At 52.9% G+C, this 18639-nt stretch overlaps 1 protein-coding gene across 1 annotated transcript in view; it reads right to left on the reverse strand.

The window, feature by feature from the left end:
* SHANK2 (SH3 and multiple ankyrin repeat domains 2) overlaps positions 1-18639 on the reverse strand; it is a 527407-nt gene that overhangs the window by 401819 nt on the left and 106949 nt on the right. The window contains exons 8-9 of the mRNA XM_040255275.1: positions 16833-16949; positions 3831-3908 (exon numbers count right to left, since the gene is read on the reverse strand). Coding sequence (XP_040111209.1) covers positions 3831-3908; positions 16833-16949 — 195 coding nt within the window. The remainder of the gene's footprint in view (positions 1-3830; positions 3909-16832; positions 16950-18639) is intronic.

The following is an 18639-nucleotide window of genomic DNA, read 5'->3' on the forward strand; positions in this document are numbered from 1 at the left end:
CATCACCATCACCAGCATCACCACCACTATCATCCCCATCACCACCAGCATCACCACCACCACCATCACCACCGTCACCAGCATCACCACCATCACCACCAGCATCACCACCATCACCAACATCACCACCACCATCACCAGCATCACCACCACCATCACCATCACCACCACCATCATCACCAAAACTATCACCATCACCGTCATCATTAATGTTATGACTGAACCGCATCTCCCACTGTGATGAAATTGTACACAGGGCCTTCAGGGAGGTAAGTAAGGCTAAATGAGGTCATAAGGGTGGGAAGCTAATCAGATAAGATTGCTGTTCCTACCAGAAGAGGAAGAAACACCAGAAGCCTCTCCTTCTCTCCCTCTGTCTTCACAGTGCGCTGAAGAAACACCAGTGACCAGGTGCCTGTCTGTAAGCCAGGAAGAGGACCCTCCCAGAAACTGCATCTGCCAGCACCTTGACCTCAGACTTCTCACCTCCAGACTCTGAGGAGTAATGTCTGCTGTTTAAGCCCCCAGTCCACGCACTTTGTCATGGCAGCCCAGGGTGCCTCAGACAATCACCACCATCACAATCATGACCGCTGCTATTTAAGAAACACCCCAGTAATGTTGCAGACGCTCCTTCTGCTCTTTCTTCTCTTCCTTCAAAACGTCACCTCTGTCTCTCACGATTCTCAAACCTGAGCAGATGCTGAGGTCTCTAGAGGACTCAGGACCCGAAGCCCTGCCCCCAAGCTTTGGATTCAGGGTACTACAAGGGAAGCCTGAGAACTTGCATTTCTCTCAAGTTCCTGAGTCCTGCTGCTGTTGCTCCAGCCTTTGGATTAAATCATCAAGCAAAGTTCGGCCAGATGAAGTCTGTCAAATATCCCACGGTTTGTTAGAAAGGCCCCTGCTCACAACAGCAGCTGAATACCATCAAGGCTTCCCAGGTGGACACACTTGAGCCCTGTTAAATGATGAGGCAAGCTAACATTCCCCCCGAAATCAACAGTGAGGGGTTCATTTTTCATCACCGGAGGGGAAGGATCATGAATGCAACGTGAATGCTGGGGACGTTTTACAGGCAAAGGCTCCAGAGGCTGAAGTGAGTCTCTTTGCACCAGGAAAACACCAGGAGGTGAGGACACGCGAAGCTTGGAGGCCAGCTCGCACAGGCACAGTCAGAGCCGTACTGGGTGTGCCGAGCGCATCCCAGGCTTTGATTCTGCCCCGAAGGCGAACAATGTCTGCAGGGCACAAGGCCCTATTATTCAGGCGTAATTGTCTTCCTGAACCATTTGGGGCTCTTGATTGATTATTGTTAGCAAAATTGAGACAGATGGCCTCGGGTGTGAGCTAGGGTGGATCTGTTGCGGGGTTGGGGGCAGGGGCGGTGGTGCAGAAGGGTTCCTTCCAGGACTCCTGGAAGAAGGGGGCATCCCCCCCCAGGTGGTTGCTGCCTGGGGGGACAGGAGTGGGGACTCAGCGGGGGCGGTTTGCCAACAGTGACCTTCTGTCCTGGACGACGCACAACTCACTCCCCCGGGGAGTCAGGTGGCGGTTACAAATCTCTGCCCAGAAGGGTAGCCATGGCTCTGTGATACCGTCCATGTGCCAACCCACATCAAAGGGCACTGCTATTGTTCTTTAGTTGCTCGGTCATGTCCCGCTCTTTGTGACCCCGTGGACTGCAGCACGCCAGGCCTCCCTGTCCCTCACCAACTCCCAGAGTTTGCCCAAGCTCATACGTGTCCATTGAGTCGGTGATGCCATCCGACGGTCTCATCCTCTGCTGCCCTCTCCTTTTGCCTTCAACCTTTCCCAGCCAAGGGCATTAGCTGCTGTTTTCTAAGCAATTTAAGTACTGTTTGACTTCAAATAAAGGGCCATGGAAATGCATCACTTAATAGCAACAAGATATTTAAACTGAGAGCACCGACCCATGGATAAGTCCCACCACGAAGTGGCAAGAGCCCACACTCCCTCACTATCACCACTGCGAAGAGGACATGCTTTGGGGAAGAAGGCATAGTCTTTGTAGACCCAATAGCACACCAGGAACTCACCTCCACGACCCATTTCACATTAAATACCTTTAAGCCACAGGTGCAGAGTAAAACCCAAGCCTGCCGCTACTCATGAGCTGAGCAAACTTATTAACGATGATTGTTAAACACCCCGCTTCATTTGGGGATTGAGCTGACTCATTTTCAAGCCATCAGAGGCTTTCCCAGTGGCTCAGTGGTAAAGAATCTGCCTGCCAATGTGGGAAACACGGGTTTGGTCCCTGAGCCATGATGGTCCCACACGCCTTGGAGCAACGAAGTCTGGAGCAACGACTGCTGAGCCTGTGCTCGAGAGCCTGCGTGCTGTGACGACTGAAGCCCACATGCCCACAGCCCGCGCTCAGCAACGAGAGAGGCCACTGCAATGAGGAGCCACACAGCACAACTAGCGAGTGGCTGCCACTAGACACAAACAAAAACACACAGCAATGAAGACCCAGCACAGCCAAAAATACAGTAATTTTAAAAAAAGATATCAAACCCATCTATACTACTCATATCTGAGCGGAGGAATCCCTGATGGCTCAGCGAGTGAAAAATCAGCCTGCAATTCAGGAGACACAGGCAATGCAGGTTCGATCCCTGGGTTGGAAAGACCCCTTGGAGGAGGAAATGGTAACCCACTCCAATACTCTTGTCTGGAAAATCCCATGGACAGAGGAGCCCGGTGGGCTGCAGTCCACGGCATCGAAAAGAGTCGGACACGAATGAGCGCTGATGCGTTGACAAGGAGAGGATGAGCCAAGTCACCCATGGAAGCCAGGTCTAAACGTGAGACCTCTCTCTGCTCAGGAAGGTGTAAAACTTTCCAGATAAAAAGAATCACAGTCACCTCAATGTTCAGTTTGAGGAGAGAGAGCGAGCCGACTGTGTTTAGGAAGAAAAAGCATTTCTGTAACTTTGGGCGTTTAGCCAAAAAAAAAGAAAAAAAAAAAGGAAGTTCTTTCATCCTAAACCATCTGGTCAGCTGCATCAAAATTCGATGAGCCCCACGTTTATAAAACGGGGTATTACTCGGCCACAAAAAGGGATGAAGCCGAGATACACCCGACCACACAGATGGGCCGTGAAAAGGCCGTGCTGAACGAAAGAGCTCAGCACAAAGACCACGTATGGCACCAGCCCCTCTGCTCCTGCAACGTCCAGAGGCAGCTCATCCCCGGGACAGAGGGAAGTGAGCGGCTGCCCAGGGGCCGCGGGAGGGAGGAGCAGGGAGCGACTCTTCCGGGCCCAGAGCTTCCCTTGGGCCGATGAGAAACCACACAGAGGGGACGCGGCCACCACGCCAGGTGCCCACGGCCACTGAGCTGCACAGCTGCGATGGAACATTCTGTGTAATGCACATTTTACCACAGTTTAAAAACCAAGACCCCGGCTCCTTGCTCCACTTCGTAACCCTGTGGCCGCTCCGTGCTGGGTCGTTGACCCTCCACCCAGGACAGCAGGCCAAGTGGGGGCACCGGATGGATGGCGAGCCACCCCCCGCCCCCAGGAGACTGTCCCTGTTCACACGACGGGCAGCGAAGCCAGCACTGCCTGCCGCCGCAACGACAACGTCCCCATCTTTCTGCTTTTCCCAAACTGCCTTCGTGAATCGCCCCCCGGAGGCATGGCTAAGGCCTGGCCTTAGCTGTTTGTTCTAATCGGAAGGAAGCTGGTGTGGACAGGCGATCTGAAATAGGTTCACGCTCCAAACACAGACCCCGCCCCCGACACCAGGGCCGGGCACGCGGCCTGAGGGCGTCGCGGGGGCTGGAGGAGCCTGCTTACCTGGAACGGGGTCTGGCTGTTGTAGTTCTTCAGTTCCTTATCTCCACCTCGGAACAGAAGCACACGAGCACAGCTGTCCTGCAGAGGGAAGAAGAGATCTGTTTGCAAATCAGGGCACATACATCTTCCAAAGGAGCTTGTTCACAGGCTGAGCTTGTAGGAGTTCAGAGACGTGGAAACGCGAAGTCAACAGGAGGGCGTTTCTGCTCACTGGAGCGACCAGGAGGAGGGCAGATGCCTGGACGCTGCCAGCTGAACCTTCACTGCTGCCAAGATTTGGGACGGCGACTCAGCAGAATCTGCAAAAATTTCACATACACACACCCCACGGCCAGTGATTCTTTTTAAGACTATATCTACCCATGGAGAAAGCTGAGTGCGGAAGAATTCATGCTTTTGAACTGAGGTGTTGGAGAACACTCCTGAGAGTCCCTTGGACTGCAAGGAGATCCAACCAGTCAATCCTAAAGGAAATCAGCACGGAATATTCACTTATGCTGGAGCTGAAACTCCAATACTTTGGCCACCTGATGCAAAAAACTGACTCCTTGAAAAAGACCCTGATGGTGGGAAGGATTGAAGGCGGGAGGAGAAGGGGATGACAGAGAATGAGATGGTTGGATGGCATCACCGACTCAATGGACATGAGTTTGAGCAAGCTTTGGGAGCTGGTGATGGACAGGGAGGTCTGGCATTCTGTAGTCCATGGGATTGCAGAGTAGGACACGACTGAGCGGCTGAATTAAACTGAACTGATGCACTCAGAAGGAAATGGCGACCCACTCTGGTTCTTGCCTGGAAAATCCCACAGACAGAGGAGGCTGGCGGGTACAGTTCACTGGGTGGCAAAGAGTCAGACACGACTGAGCAACTGAGCACCTTTACAGAGAGCTTTGCACGTGCATATAAAATATGTACTCATCGAAAGACCACAAGTAAACTCCAAAAGGAAAGAAGAGAAAATGCGGAGATGGCAAAAATACTCTAAAATAAGGACAAGTGGGAACGATTCTGGAATACCCTTTGTTTTCACAACAGCTTTCTATTGAAGTACAGCCGACCTGCGATGCTTCCCATGCACAGCAAAGCGATCCAGTTACACACACAGACGCATACTCTGTTCCAGATACTTTTCCATCGGAAGTCATTGCAGGATACTGATATACTTCTCTGAGCCACACAGTAGGTCCTTGTGGCTTATCTGTTTTACGTTTAGTGAGACCTGAGTCTGTTAACCCTAAATTCCTGATTTACCCCTCTCCCACTTCCCTCTTTGGTAACCACGTGTTTTTCTATGTCTATGAGTCTGTTTTGTAAATAAGTTGATTTCAGGTTCCATATAAAAGTGACACGGATCTTTATCTGGCTCACTTAGTGTGATAATCTCCAGGTCCTCCCATGTTGCTGCAAGATGGCATTATTTCACTATTTTTATGGCTGAGTAATGTTCCATGGTATATATGTACCATGACTTCATCCACTCCTCTGCTGATGGGCATTTAGGTTGCTTCCATCTCCTGGCTATTGTAAAGAGTGCTGCTATGAGCACTGGGGTGCAGGGATCTTTTTCAATTAGCATTTTGTCCAAATATATGCCCAGGAGCGGCATTGCTGGACCATCTTGGTATCTCTCTTTTGAGTTTTTTAAGGAACCTCCATAATATTCTCAACAGAACATTCTTTACCAAGGCAGTGATAGCAAAAACAAAACAAAACAAACAAAACAACAGACGCCAATAATACACTGACTAGAAAAAAATCCAAACTGTCTAACTAGAAAATATGAGTCTCGGAGCAACAATATAGCTTAGTTTCACTTCCATTTTAAAGTCTATATTTTAGAAAGCAATGAATAATTCTGAAAAGAAGTTACCCGTTGACAGGAATTACTTTCTCGGGAAGGAAAAAGGGTGGGGGAGCAAACAGAAGGAATCTTGTGTTGTTATTTTCTGTACTTACACTTTCTAACGTCTTTAAGAGGCAGCCAGTGTTCTTTTCTCGTGTCATCTGTACAGTGAAAAGGGATCTGGTCCTGTCCATTTAGTGAGCCTCTACTATTCACCTGGAGAGGCTCATCCTCTTGGAAGTCCTGATGGGGAGGTGGGGACAAATACCCACAGAGGAAAAGGCACGTGAAGGGAGCTCCCGGGTCGCCTAGTGGTGAGAACTCCGTGCGTTGTCTGCAGGGGCCCAGGTTCAATCCCTGGTCGGGGAACTGAGATCCTGCAAGCCGCACGGAGTGCCAAGTGAAATGAAAGAGAGACAGGCGGAAGCAGACGCATGCAGAAGCAGAGATAATACGAGTCCTCTGCCTACCAGACGCAGCTGGGCTGTTACAAATGAGCAGGTTACATTTGGGGATGAATATTTAGATGCTCAAGTGCCCACAGACACTGGAGCCTCATGCAGGGGGCTGCACTGTCCCCCATGGCAAGCCCCTGCCCCAGGCCCATCGCCCTGGTCCACCGCCATCTACAGAGTCCGGAGCAGAGGCAACAGGCATGGCCCCCCAGGCTGGACGCTTGGTAAGTAACTGCTGAATGAAGAGGCCATAAGGCAACCAACGGGCTTTTCCACCTAGGGACCTGTTTACGGGGCCGGGCCAGCAGCCCCACTCCAGCCCCGGGGGACCCGGTGCCCTGGGACGGACAAGGGCCGAGACCAGGACACACAGCACAGGAGGGGGACCTGGGTGAACGGCAGCCTGGAGACGAGGCTGCAGATCCGGAGACAGGAGGGCTGGGCGCTGCCCGGGGCGGGGATTGCGGGTGGGGAGTGGTTTGGGGCGATGAAAACGTTCTAATAGTAACTGTGGGGTGGTTAGCCAATGTGCAAGCAGATTGAAAAACACTGAATTGTATATTTCAGATAGGCAAACTGTATGGTGTGTGAGATAAATCTCAATAAAGGTGTTAAACATGATCAATAGAAAAGTAAGAAAGAGACAGTCAAAGTCAGAGAGATCAACAGAGACACAGAGACAGTCAGAGACCACGAGAGACAGACACGAGAGACACAGAGTCAGAAAGACTAGGAGACACGGACACCAGGGGAGAGACAGGGAGGGACGCAGACAGAGAACGCCGGCAGCAAGCTGGCTCTGTGCCCAGAGCACGGTGGGGCCGCCCTGACCCCCGAGACTCAGGTGAGGCGCTGGGGCCTCCCTCGCAGGACGATGATATTAATGGGGGGACATCCGTGCAGGGAGCAAACAGGAGCTGAGGTAGCGGGACCCTTGTTCTCTGAGCCGTGCTCCGGCAGACACCCGGAACAGGGCGGGGTCTGCTCACAAACCCGCTGGCCGCAGGCGGGACGGCTCCGAGTCCTGCAGGAAAGACTGCGGTCGGGCGGCCGGGTCCTGGGCCTCAGCGGCACACCTGAGTGCCTGTGAGGGTCACTGCAGACTCGGGGTGCACACTGAGGGCCTGGAGGGAGGCTGCCATCGGGGACTGCTGTGGCTGGAGAGAGGGCCTGGGGATCACTTCAAGCTGGGTCCCCAAGGCAGAGAGACAGGGGGCTCTTGGGAGGGAGGGCAGGCTCCATGGTGGTAAGAAGGACACGCGCAGACAGAGGTTAGGAGAGAAAAAGAGGGTGGAAGGATACACGGCCGGGAGCCTGCTGCTGAAACAGCCGTGCGCATGCGATGCCCTTGGTTCAGACGGTGGGCAGGCCCGCACCGCGTTGACAGGTGGAAACTGCAGGGCAATCCCGTCTCGGCCTACACTGTCTGCACCTTTCCATGATGTCTGCGTCCAGGCAGTGCTCTGAGTAACTAAAAACACTTAACAGAAAAGTTTAAAAGATGGACCCGTGCTTGGCAAACACACCTTTCACATTTGGGGTACAGTTAATCCCAGGCTGTAAAAGAAGAGCCCCGGCGTTACTTTCAGGGGAGATGAGCCCTGGATCCCGGCCCAAGGTCACACAGCCCGGCCTGAAGCTGGTCCTGTCATTTGATTCCGGGGTCTCACCTCCTGCCCTGCTGGTTCTGTGAAACGGCTTCTACTGGAACTCGGGCTCCTGAGTGTTCGGGTCCCGCCCCAGGCTCCTGGCCCCTGGTTGGGCCGCCAGAACCCACCCCACCAACTGGAGCTCATTCATGATGACCCAAAGTGTTAGTTACTTAAAACAACAGTGTTATCTTGCCTCAGTGAGCAGTGTTCTGCAAAGAGAGAAAAGAGAAAAGAGTAGCTGAGAGAGCCCTGGCCCTGAGGGGACACGGGGCCCGTGGATGAGCCGGATTTCGGCAGGTTATACCATCCAGGGTGTGGGGGAAGCAGGGGAGAGAGAACGAACTCAGGAGGCAGCCAGCCAGGGCAACACTCCTGGAGCTCGGGGGCCTGAAGGCTGCCTGGGGGCTCATTCTGAACTGAGTCTGCACTGGCCTAAGTGTGCCCTGGCCCAGCTCCAGGCGGCCGGGGAGGACCCGCCAGGTGACCGTCCCAGATGTCCGGAGCCACTGGGGCCCACCAGAACCCAGGGCAAGAGTCTGACCCGGCAATTCCATGTAACTGCTCCCCACCGCTCCGCAAGGACTTCCATTGAAAACTCCCATCAGGGAGGTTTATCTTCTAGGAAGCTAAGACTAACCCTTGCCAGGCACTGCCAGTCACACCCTCCCAGGAGGAAGCCAGCCAGGATCTCAGAAAACTCCTCCGCTCACCCACAGAGGGACAGCTCTGAGTCAATATTAACCAAGCTCCAGGCACACACCCTGTCATTCTAATAGCTGCCAGACTTGGAAGGGGGAGAGATTTCAAAACCAAAGGGCAAGTGGTTCATGTGACTTTATAACGACAACACTGTGTGTGTGTGTGTGTGTGTGTACAGACAGGTGTATGTGTCTGTGTGCACACATGTGCACATGTGAGCACAAGTATGTGTGTGCACACGGATGCTCTGCAGTTCAGAAGACACACCTCTCCATTCCTTGATTCCACCCTCAGCACATCCTTGCTAGAGGTAGTAGGAGGCCCATTTCACAGATAAGGCAGTGGAGGCCAGGAAGGCTTGAATGAAAACCTGCAGCTCCAGGAAGTGAGCAAAAGGAGAAGTCCTGACCCAAAGAAGTTGCTAGTGGAAGCCTCGTGGTGCCCGTGCGTGGCCGCTGGCTGCCCTGTGGGTCCCCTCGCGAGGGGATCTCGTAGGACACATTGAGGTGTGTCTCCATCATTTTAAAGGAGCCCATCAAGTGCAGACACAGGCGCATCCTGTGTTCTGAGGGCCAAAGCATCAGGAAGAATATCCAACTATTATCCAGGGATGACTTTTAGAGACGTGACTACAGTCACTTAAATGTCACAGACACTCAGCACTCCAAATTATGAGTCAGGAATTCGTTTCCAGTCTAAATGATCCCTTGAAACGGGCCTGTCCCGGGAGACAAATCTAGGAAGAGCCCAGATGCGTGCGATCCATAACGTGGTAAAGTAGCCGGGACGCTGCTGTCACCAGAGCGAGGCTGGAACCTGGCTCCAAAGACTGAGCCGCTCTCAAAGGCGGTGCCCCGAGGACCACACCACACATGCGCCCCGACACATGGCTTCACCCAACTTGTGCCCAGTGAGACATCTTCCTACCTCCAATCAAGGGTTACAGGAGCCTGCCGCCAAGGCCTGGGGGAGAAGAGACACAGGCTGGGTTTTGAGCCCGGCTTTGGCGTTCACAGCTGGGCCGCTTGGACTAGCCTGCGACTCCTGGCCTGTTCAAGGGACTGACAACCCACAGCAGCCTCCAAAGGCTCGTTGGCGGAATCTAAGGTGAATGACTATGGGACACCCTTCTGCACACCCTCGATGCCCAGGGGACGATCGCCCCTGTGAGGGGCCCGCAGAGACTGCCACTGGCCACGATGCTGACAGCCACGGTGTGGGGTGTGGAAGGGCACAGGGACCACCCTGTCTCAGGAGGCCGGCTCCAGAGAGGCAGGGTTTATTTAATTTTTAACCTTCCAGACAAATTGGCCTGGCTTAGTAACTTTTGATATTTCAAACTCCCTCCCTTCCTTCGTTATCCAGGGTAGAAAAACAAACACCAGGCTGTCTACTCACCCCCCAACCCCCGCCGGGGCTCCTGGAAAGCCAGCCAACAGACCGAGGGAGCCAGAAGATGAGATACAGTTTGCTGCTTACAATCAAAGCCCTAATTAGTTGACTTCATAAAAGAAGAAGACAGAATATTCTGATCATAGTGTGTTTTACTGGACGTGTACGGATGTGGTCTGCCTAAAACTGATAAAAGACACAATCAATCCCTAAAGCTGATGCTTTCACATTTAATGAGAAGTTTAAGTCAAATTAACAGCAGTACGTGTGGCATCACCATCACCATCCTAATCGCCAGCTCACCACCATCACCGTAGTCACCATCAGCACCACCACTTGCTATCGTGCAGTCGCTCAGTCGTGTGCGACTCTCTGCGACCCCATGGACTGCAGGTCGTGTGCGACTCTCTGTGACCCCATGGACGGCAGCACACCAGGCTTCCCGTCCTTCACCATCTCCTGGAGTCTGTTCAAACTCATGCCCATTGCGCTGGTGACGCCATCCAACCGCCTCATCCTCGTCGCCCCTTTCCTAACTCTTGCCTTCAACCTTTCCCAGCATCAGGTCTTTCCCAGCAAGTCGGTTCTTTGCATCCAGTGCCCAAAGCATTGGAGCTTCAGCTTCAGCATCAGTCCTTCCAATGATTATTCAGGGCTGATTTCCTTTAAGATGGACTGGTTTGATCTCTTTGTTGTTCAAGGGGCCCTCAAGAGTCCTCGGCAGCATCACAACTCAAAAGCATCAATTCTTTAACGCTCGGTCTTGTTTATGGTCCCACTCTCACACCCGTACGTGACTACTGGGAAAACCATAGCTTTGGGTAGCATCACCATAGTCAGCACCATCATCACCAGTCACCACCCATCACTGGCATCACCACCACCATAGTCACTTTTACTGAAAATCGGCCGCATGCCAGGCACACCATATGTTTGTTTTCTATTTTAAGCCTCTCAGCAGCCCTGCCAGTTAAGTATAATTATCTCCACATTACAGAGGAGGGGTTTTCTGGAACCCAGACTGCCACATCCCCCTGTATTGCAGCTCTATCTTGAGGCGGCTTCTTAATCCCCTTCCCTGGCTCCTGTCCTGACCCAAAGGCACCAGGTCCCCACCCCGGGAGAGTCTGTTTCTCAGCATCACTCTCCAGAGAGCCCTATACAACACCTCCTTCTGCTTGAAGGAGTTTCTCTCGTTGGCCCTGAGCCCAGCCTCACACACCCCATGTGTGCAGAAGAGGAAGTGGACTCAGCGAGGAGGCCAGCACTCTGGTGACGTGGGGAGGGTTAGGTATCAATACAATTGCCAGGTGTGCATGACAGAGGCTGGGGGCCCTCGATCCCTCCGTCTGCCCCTCCATCCCCCCGAGGACGGCTCATCAGAGGGACGCTAGTGTACACGGAGCTGTGCGTCTCTGAATTACACTGAGATGCCACCTGCACCGGCCTTTCTCACTGGTTGGGAAGGGGTGGGGCAAGCTGAGGGAAAAGATTAAAAGGTCACACTAGCATCCCAGAGAGGGGCACGAGGGATTCGGGAGGCTGGATCCCAGAACACTCGCCGACTCCCAACTGGACATGCTGTCCAGAACCCATGGGCCACCAAGCGAGTCTGTGACCCTCCATGATGGCCTCTGGGACAGAATGCAAGGCTGGGTGTCCAAAACAAGAGGGGCCCCAAAGGCATTTCTACCCATGGTGCTGCAGAGGGTCACGTGGGTAAGGCTGGACAGCAGCAGGTGGGCCGTGACGGTCCCAGGACTCTGGACAGGGGACAGCTCTCACGCCCTGGCCAGGCTCCCCAGAACGCTGGGAGGAAGGCACTCGGCTGGGAGCAGGGAGTCTGTCCTTAACTTATGTCTGGTGAGAGCCCAGATGCAGCCTTCTGCGCCTGGCCCTGGCAAACTGGGGCCCACAGGCTAAACTGGCCCGCTGCCTGGTTTATAAATAAAGTTTTATTGGCGCACAGCCACACATTAATCTGCATACCGTCTGTGGCTAAGTTCACACTGCAGAGGCAGAGTGGAGTAGCTGTGAAGAAGTCCATGTGGTCTGAAAAGCCAGAATATTCACTCAGTGACTCTTCACAGAAAAAGTCTGCTGGCCTCTCTAACCCAAGGCAAGAGAGGCAGGGTCTTTCTATGAGCCCTGGGCGGCTCTGGGTCATCCCAAAGCCATCGGCCGAGGGTGGGGACAGGTCCAGAGGACACAGAGGGAACCCAGCCCCACAAATAACTCAGAATACAGATTCCCAACATTCTAATAAAAAAGGTTACACTTTCAGAGATCATCCTGCCCTCCATTATTTCAAGAGACAGAAAAGATGGTTTTCTGTTTAGGATTTTTTTTTTCCCCATGATTAAATATGCTTAAAATCTACCAGGGAAAATTAAGGAATGCTTTCCCCATCTACGGCAATAATTAAGCAGCACATGTTGGCACAGATGTTTTACCAGCCTAAGCCAAGCCTCCTGACGTGTGCTTTTCTAGTCCAACCGAGCAAGATATCCCCGCCGCATAAATCCATTCCAGCATCCATGTGCCTTGGAACACCTAGGGCCCCAGCTGTGTGCAAATCCCATCAATATGCTTTCAATAAGGAGCTGGCCAGCAGCTTTCAGGAAATCCCTTGAAGTCAGACTGAAATGCTTCCTCAGCCCCATCTGGCCAAGCCGCTCTCCTGTGCCAGGAGCAGGGGACACCTTGAGAGATGGCGGTTTGTGTCCCTGAGAAGGTGGGCCCAAGAGGCAAGTGGAGGCCAGCAGGGATGACAGGTAAGGCCTAATAATGACCTGGCCCTGGGCAGTCCCCCTGGGCTGTACTGCAAAGGGCTGTGGCGTGAAAAGCACAACTCACTCTACCAGGGGTTCATCAAGGAAAGGCTTGACTGAGGGCAGGTGTCTCAACTGGGTCTTGAAGAATGCATTGGAGTTTTCCAGGGCAAAGTGACTCCCGTCACTGAGGAGCCTTGTCTGGAGGGTGGGGGTCGCATCCCACCCTTGCTGCTTTCTGAGCATGCTTGCACCCAGCTCGCCCGAGTTTTCAGTCCTTTTCACACGGGAGAGCAAGGCCTTTATATAAACTTGCTCACATCAAGCTCCACTCGTGGAGCCAAAAAGAAGGGAGCGGGGTCCTGAAGAGAGACCTGCACTCCTGTGTTCACCGCATCACCGTTCACAACAGGTGAGAGATGGAGGCAGCCCGTGTCCCCTGACGGATGAAAGGATAAACGTGGTCCATCTTCACAAGGGAAAACTGCTGCTGTTGTCCAGTCGCTCAGTCGTGTCCGACTCCTTGTGACCCCATGGGCCGCAGCACGCCAGGCCTCCCTGTCCATCACCAGCTCCTAGAGTCCACCCATACTCATGTCCGTTGAGTCTGTGATGCCATCCGACCATCTCATCCTCTGTCTTCCCCTTCTCCTTCTTCCTTCCCCAGCATCAAGGTCTTTTCCAACGAGTCAGCTCTTCGCATCAGGTGGCCAAAGTATTGGAGCTTCAGCCTCAGCATCAGTCCTTCCAGCGAATATTCAGGGTTGATTTCCTTTAGAATTGATTGGTTTGATCTCCTCAAAGTTCAAGGGACTCTCAAGAGTCTTCTTTGGCACCACAATTCAAAAGCATCAGTTCTTCAGCGCTCAGCCTTCTTTATAGTCCAACTCTCATATCCATACATGACCACTGGAAAAACCACACCTTTGACCAGAGGGACCTTTGCCTGCAAAGTGATGTCTCTGCTTTTTAATATGGGGTCTAGGTTTATCATAGCTCTTGAAAGCTATGACGAGGGAACATTACTCAGCCTTAAAAAGGAAGAAAATTGTGACGCAGCTATAACCTGGATGAACCTGAGGACATTACACTGAGTGAAGTGAGAGTCAAGAGGAGAGATTCCACGCGATTCCGCTCGTAGGACGTCCCTGGAGCTGTAAAGCTCACAGAGACAGAAAGCAGACGGTGGGCCTGGGGGAGGGGACGGGGAGTGGGTTGATGGAGACAGAGCGTCAGTTTGGGGAGATGGAAAGTTCTGAAGACAGAGGCAGGTGACGCCTGTACCATGTGAACGCATCTAAGGCTCCTGAGATGCGCACCTTAACTGCATAGTTAAGAGGGTCGAACATTTGCTCTGTTTTACTTATTTAACCACAGTGAAGAAGGAGTTAGGTTTCTCAGGTGGCGCTCGTGGTAAAGAACCCACCTGCCAGTGCAGGAGACATAAGAGATGTGGGTTCCATCCCTGAGTAGGAAAGATCTCTTGGAGGAGGGCATGGCAACCCACTTCAGTATTCTTGCCTGGAAAATCTCATGGACAGAGGAGCCTGGCAGGCTATAGTCCATGGGGTCACAAGAGAGTTGGACACAACTGAAGTGACTGAGCATGCAAGAGGGAATTAAACAGGAAAAGCCCACTGGGGACATGTGTGTACATGTGATGGAAGGCGTGTTGCTGTTACACGGCGGTCCCATTGGCGTTCAGCGGGGTGCCATAATCATCTTGGGGGCTCTGTCAGCCGCTCCCACCCCCATTTCATGGCTCCAACCTGCCCCCCTCCAGACCCCAGGGGAGACCCGCTCTGGGGTACTTGTGACACGGTACCTGCAGACTCTGCCATAGGGGGGTTTGTGCCCAGCTCTGACTGCACCAGCTGTGTCCAGGACCCTCCTCTCACTTCCTGTGACTCAAGTTCTCCTTCTGTGACAGGGATGTGTGTCCTGCGTGCTAAGTTGCTTCAGTCGCGTCCAACTCTTTGTGACCCCGTGGACTGTAGCCCCCCAGGCTCCTCTGTCCATGGGATTCTCCAGGCAAGAATCCTGCAGCGGGTTGCCATTCCCTTCTCCAGGGGATCTTCCCGACCCAGGGATGGAACCTGATTTTCTTATGTCTCCTGCATTTGGCAGGCACGTTTTTTACCATGAGCACCACCTGGAAAGCTCGTACGATAGGGATAACCATCCTCAAAGAAGCTGGTGAGGAGCTCTCCTGCCGGGGGCCAGCGTGAGGAACCCCGCCCATGGCAAAGGTCATGAGGAAGGAGGCTTGGCATACACAAAGGCGTGATCAAGCCTCAGGAAACCCCCTGTTCCCAAGCATCTACCCCAAAACCAGAGTCTGTTTTATGTTCTACCCCACAACCATTTCTCTTGGAGAAGGAGTTAACTTGCAGCTCCAAGTCAATAAAAATTCCTGGGCGTGACAAGAGTGTTTCAGCTTAGGAACTCCTCTGAAGCTTATCTAGCCCGCCTGTATAATCCGGCCACATGTGATTGTTTACAGCCTCCCAACCTGAGAGGCATGAGATGTTTTAGACTTACTAAAGGCAAATTCTTTGGGGGAGTTAGAAATCATTAGTATAGTGGGTTGGTTAGGAATTATATTGGTGAAGGGTTTTTCATTTGTTGTGCCAATAATTGCTGCTAATTCCCTCCCCTGGGTGGGACAAGGATGTCTCAGGTCAAGCCTCTCTGCTGACAGACTAGCTTGTGTGACAGGATTATCCATACTCCTGGCACATGATTGTTTACTACCTCTCAACCATAAACAGCACAGAGAGTTTTGGAGTATTTTGAGAGTCTTAATTAGCATAGGGCTTTTCTCATTGTTGAGTCAATGATTGCCACCAGGCCTCCACATCCTTAGGCATCTAGGAATATATTAATCAATGTATTTGGAATATAGAAAAGGAAAGATAGTAGTTTTTAAGGTTAGCAATACTAGACTTTTTGAGTTAATGAATTTTCTCTTTTGTAATAGATCACTGTACTTTATTATAAATCCCTGTGTCCTTGCCATGTAACAATGTAACTTTATCACTATCTTAAGACTAGATAGATCTTAAGGGGAACATTGGTGAAAGGAGTTTCATTTGTTGGGCTGATGTTTGCTGCTAAATCTCCATATTCCCTGCCCTTATAATGAATGTAACTAACATATAGGAGAAATAAGTATTTACCTTTAAGATTAATCATGTTAACCTTGGGTTACATAAAGTCCTTTCTTGATTGTAACTCACTACACCCTCACCCTATAGGAAAGAAAAAACACCCTTGGAAAAAATAAGTTTTTTGGTTCTCAGAAAGAAAGGATCATAAAATGTCAGTAGGTCTCACTCATGGCCAGATGATGTAATATCCCTAAGACATTTTTTTTTTAATACGTTTATGTGAAGCACCTGATTTTGATAAAGGTCAGGACTGCTGACTCCCACGTGACTCTGTATTCATCCCTATGTGTAACAAAAGGTATATAAGCAAACCCCACAATAAAGAAATCGGATCAGTTTCCGGAAAGACTGATTCCCCCATGTCGCTTCTTTCTTGCTCCCGTTTCTCTGGCTGAATTCCCATCTGGATTCAGCCTCCTTTTCTCCACTACACTATCTCCTACTACACTATCCGTTTCTAATCTCTCTCTATATCTGTAATTAAATATGTATTTTTCCAAAGACGCCGACGCTGTCCCCAGCTTCGAATTCCCTGGATCCACCGGGGCTGGACCCCGGCACTCTCCCAGCTAAACACTGAGTGTCTGTGTCTCCCCAGATTTCTAGCTTGAAGCCCTAACCCCCAGGGTGACTATGTCTGGAGATGGGTGTTTACGAGGTGATTAGTTTAAATGAGGTTGTGAGGGTGGGGCCCTGATCTGATAGGATTAGCGTCCTTGCAGAAGAGACAGCCAAGGGCTGCTTCTGTCTCTACACATGGGAGGACACAGCCAAAAAGGGGCCAGGCAAACCCAAACCAGGAAGACAGCCTTCCTGTGGAGCCAAGCAGGCGGCCCCTTGGTCTGGGACGTGCAGCCAGGACTGTGAGAGATAAATGTCTGCTGTTTAAGCCGCCCTGTCTGTGGGGCTTCATTATAGCACCTAGAGCTGGACACCCACCTGCAAAGCGCTCAGCACAGCCCCGGCCCCAGGGTGCACAGTTGTGGAGGGTGTGGGGTGCGGGCCCGACTCACTGACCTGGTTGTAGAGGGCGCAGATGTGCAGGGCGGTGTTCCCCGAGGCGTTCTGGGCCCCCATGTCGGCCCCGTAGAAGAGCAGGTGCTCCAAGTGCTGCACGTGGCCATACCTGCAGGCCTGAAACGAGAGTCCACACCGTGAGCGGAGCCGCCCAGGACACACCTGGCCCCCCCAGAACTGACGGTGCAGCTGTGCCCACTCCTGCATCTGGACCGGGCCCCCCAGGACAGACCCCAGGGTGGGGAGCAGGAGAGGGGCTCGTGACGGGACTCAGGATTGTGCTCAGCTGTTCAACAGAGGGGTGGGTCTGCGTAGGGGCCACCCATTCCTTTCATTTGGACCCGCAGGAGGGGAACCCCAAAGACACCATGGCATGTCTCTGCCCCCTGAACTCAGCGACTGGCCCCAGGAAACGCGGATCAGGATACTCCATGCCTGGCCTCGCTAATCCAAGCCCCCCAGACCCCAGATGACACGTGAGGACATCTGTGGGCGTGCAAGGACCTGCTGTGTCCTGGGGAGAAACCCCACCCACCTGACCTGTCCTCCTCCGGGCAGGGGCAGCCCCGTTGAGACTTTAATATGAACCCACCCTGAAGGGGTGCAAGCAGCAGGGGAGGTGGCCCCACGGCGTGATTTACCCTTTTCTGAGCCCTTCTAGGGCCGATGTGGGATTTATGAGCCAACAGGGTTCTGGGGTCAACCAGATCTGGCTTGGTTTTCCAGAACTTTCACCCTGAGCCTATGTCTTCACGTGCCAACGGAAACCCTGCTCTTCGAGGGGCTCTCATGAGTCATGTGAATATGGGGTCTGAAAAGACCTCCAGTGCTGCTCAGGGTCAGCCAGCCCCCTACCCCCCACAGCAAGCAGGGAGACCTGGCATTGAGACTGCATAGGGGCGGGGGCATTCAGCTCCAGGGGGGTCCAGAGGCTGAGGGGTGTCTCCTGACCCTGGGCAGCAGGTTCTATCCGACTAACCCCACCCCATCCACCAGCACCGTCTGCACACCCAGCAGTGCACAGCGCCAAGGTGGTGAGACTCACTGTCCCTGTGTCGGGGTGACAACACAGACGGGGAGATACGAGAGGCCAGGGAACGGGGTCCTGGCCCAGGACTGTGCACACGGAGGACAGGGAGCGCCGGGCACATAGCAGACAGCTGGCCCAGCCAGGAAGGGCAGCCACAGGGGGTCGGGGTTGGGCTGGCGCTCAGCTCATTAGCCCTGCCTTTCTGATAACTGAGACAGACTGAGCGGAACCTCCACCTCTGTGCCGTGCAAGAGAAGAGCGCCACACCCCACCAATTAACAGAGGAGAGAGGACGGGAGGATGGGGGTTAGTAATCGGATGAGCTTAAAAAAAACCCCGAGAAACACCCACGTTCAACCCTGGTGCTGCCGTTTACAGAGCAGACCATCACCAGAGATTAGGTTGCTTCTACCTGCCTGCCCCACCTTCCCTTTTCGTGGCAACAGCACCTGCCTCTTCCTCTGGGGCCCCAACCCCGCTCCCAGAGCCCTGGGGGCCCGACCCTCCCCACGCCTACAGCGCACCCAGAACTTTCAAGCTTCTGGCCACGGGCGTGGGCTGGGGATGCCCAAGTGACTCTCCAGAGCCACGGAGACGGAGGCTGAAACATTTGTCAGAACGAAGGAGAAAATGAAGTTCTTGCTTTCCTCCAGGAGGGTCGGCAAAAAAAGCCACGGAAGCTCAGAGCTGCCGGGGCCACCAACGCAGAGGAAGGGAGAAGTGAGAGCTGAAGGCAGGAGAGAGAAAACAAGACATACACAGGCACACACACACACA

Source organism: Oryx dammah, unplaced genomic scaffold (genome assembly GCF_014754425.2).
Source record: "Oryx dammah isolate SB20612 unplaced genomic scaffold, SCBI_Odam_1.1 HiC_scaffold_15, whole genome shotgun sequence".
Classification (NCBI taxonomy): Eukaryota; Metazoa; Chordata; class Mammalia; order Artiodactyla; family Bovidae; genus Oryx; species Oryx dammah.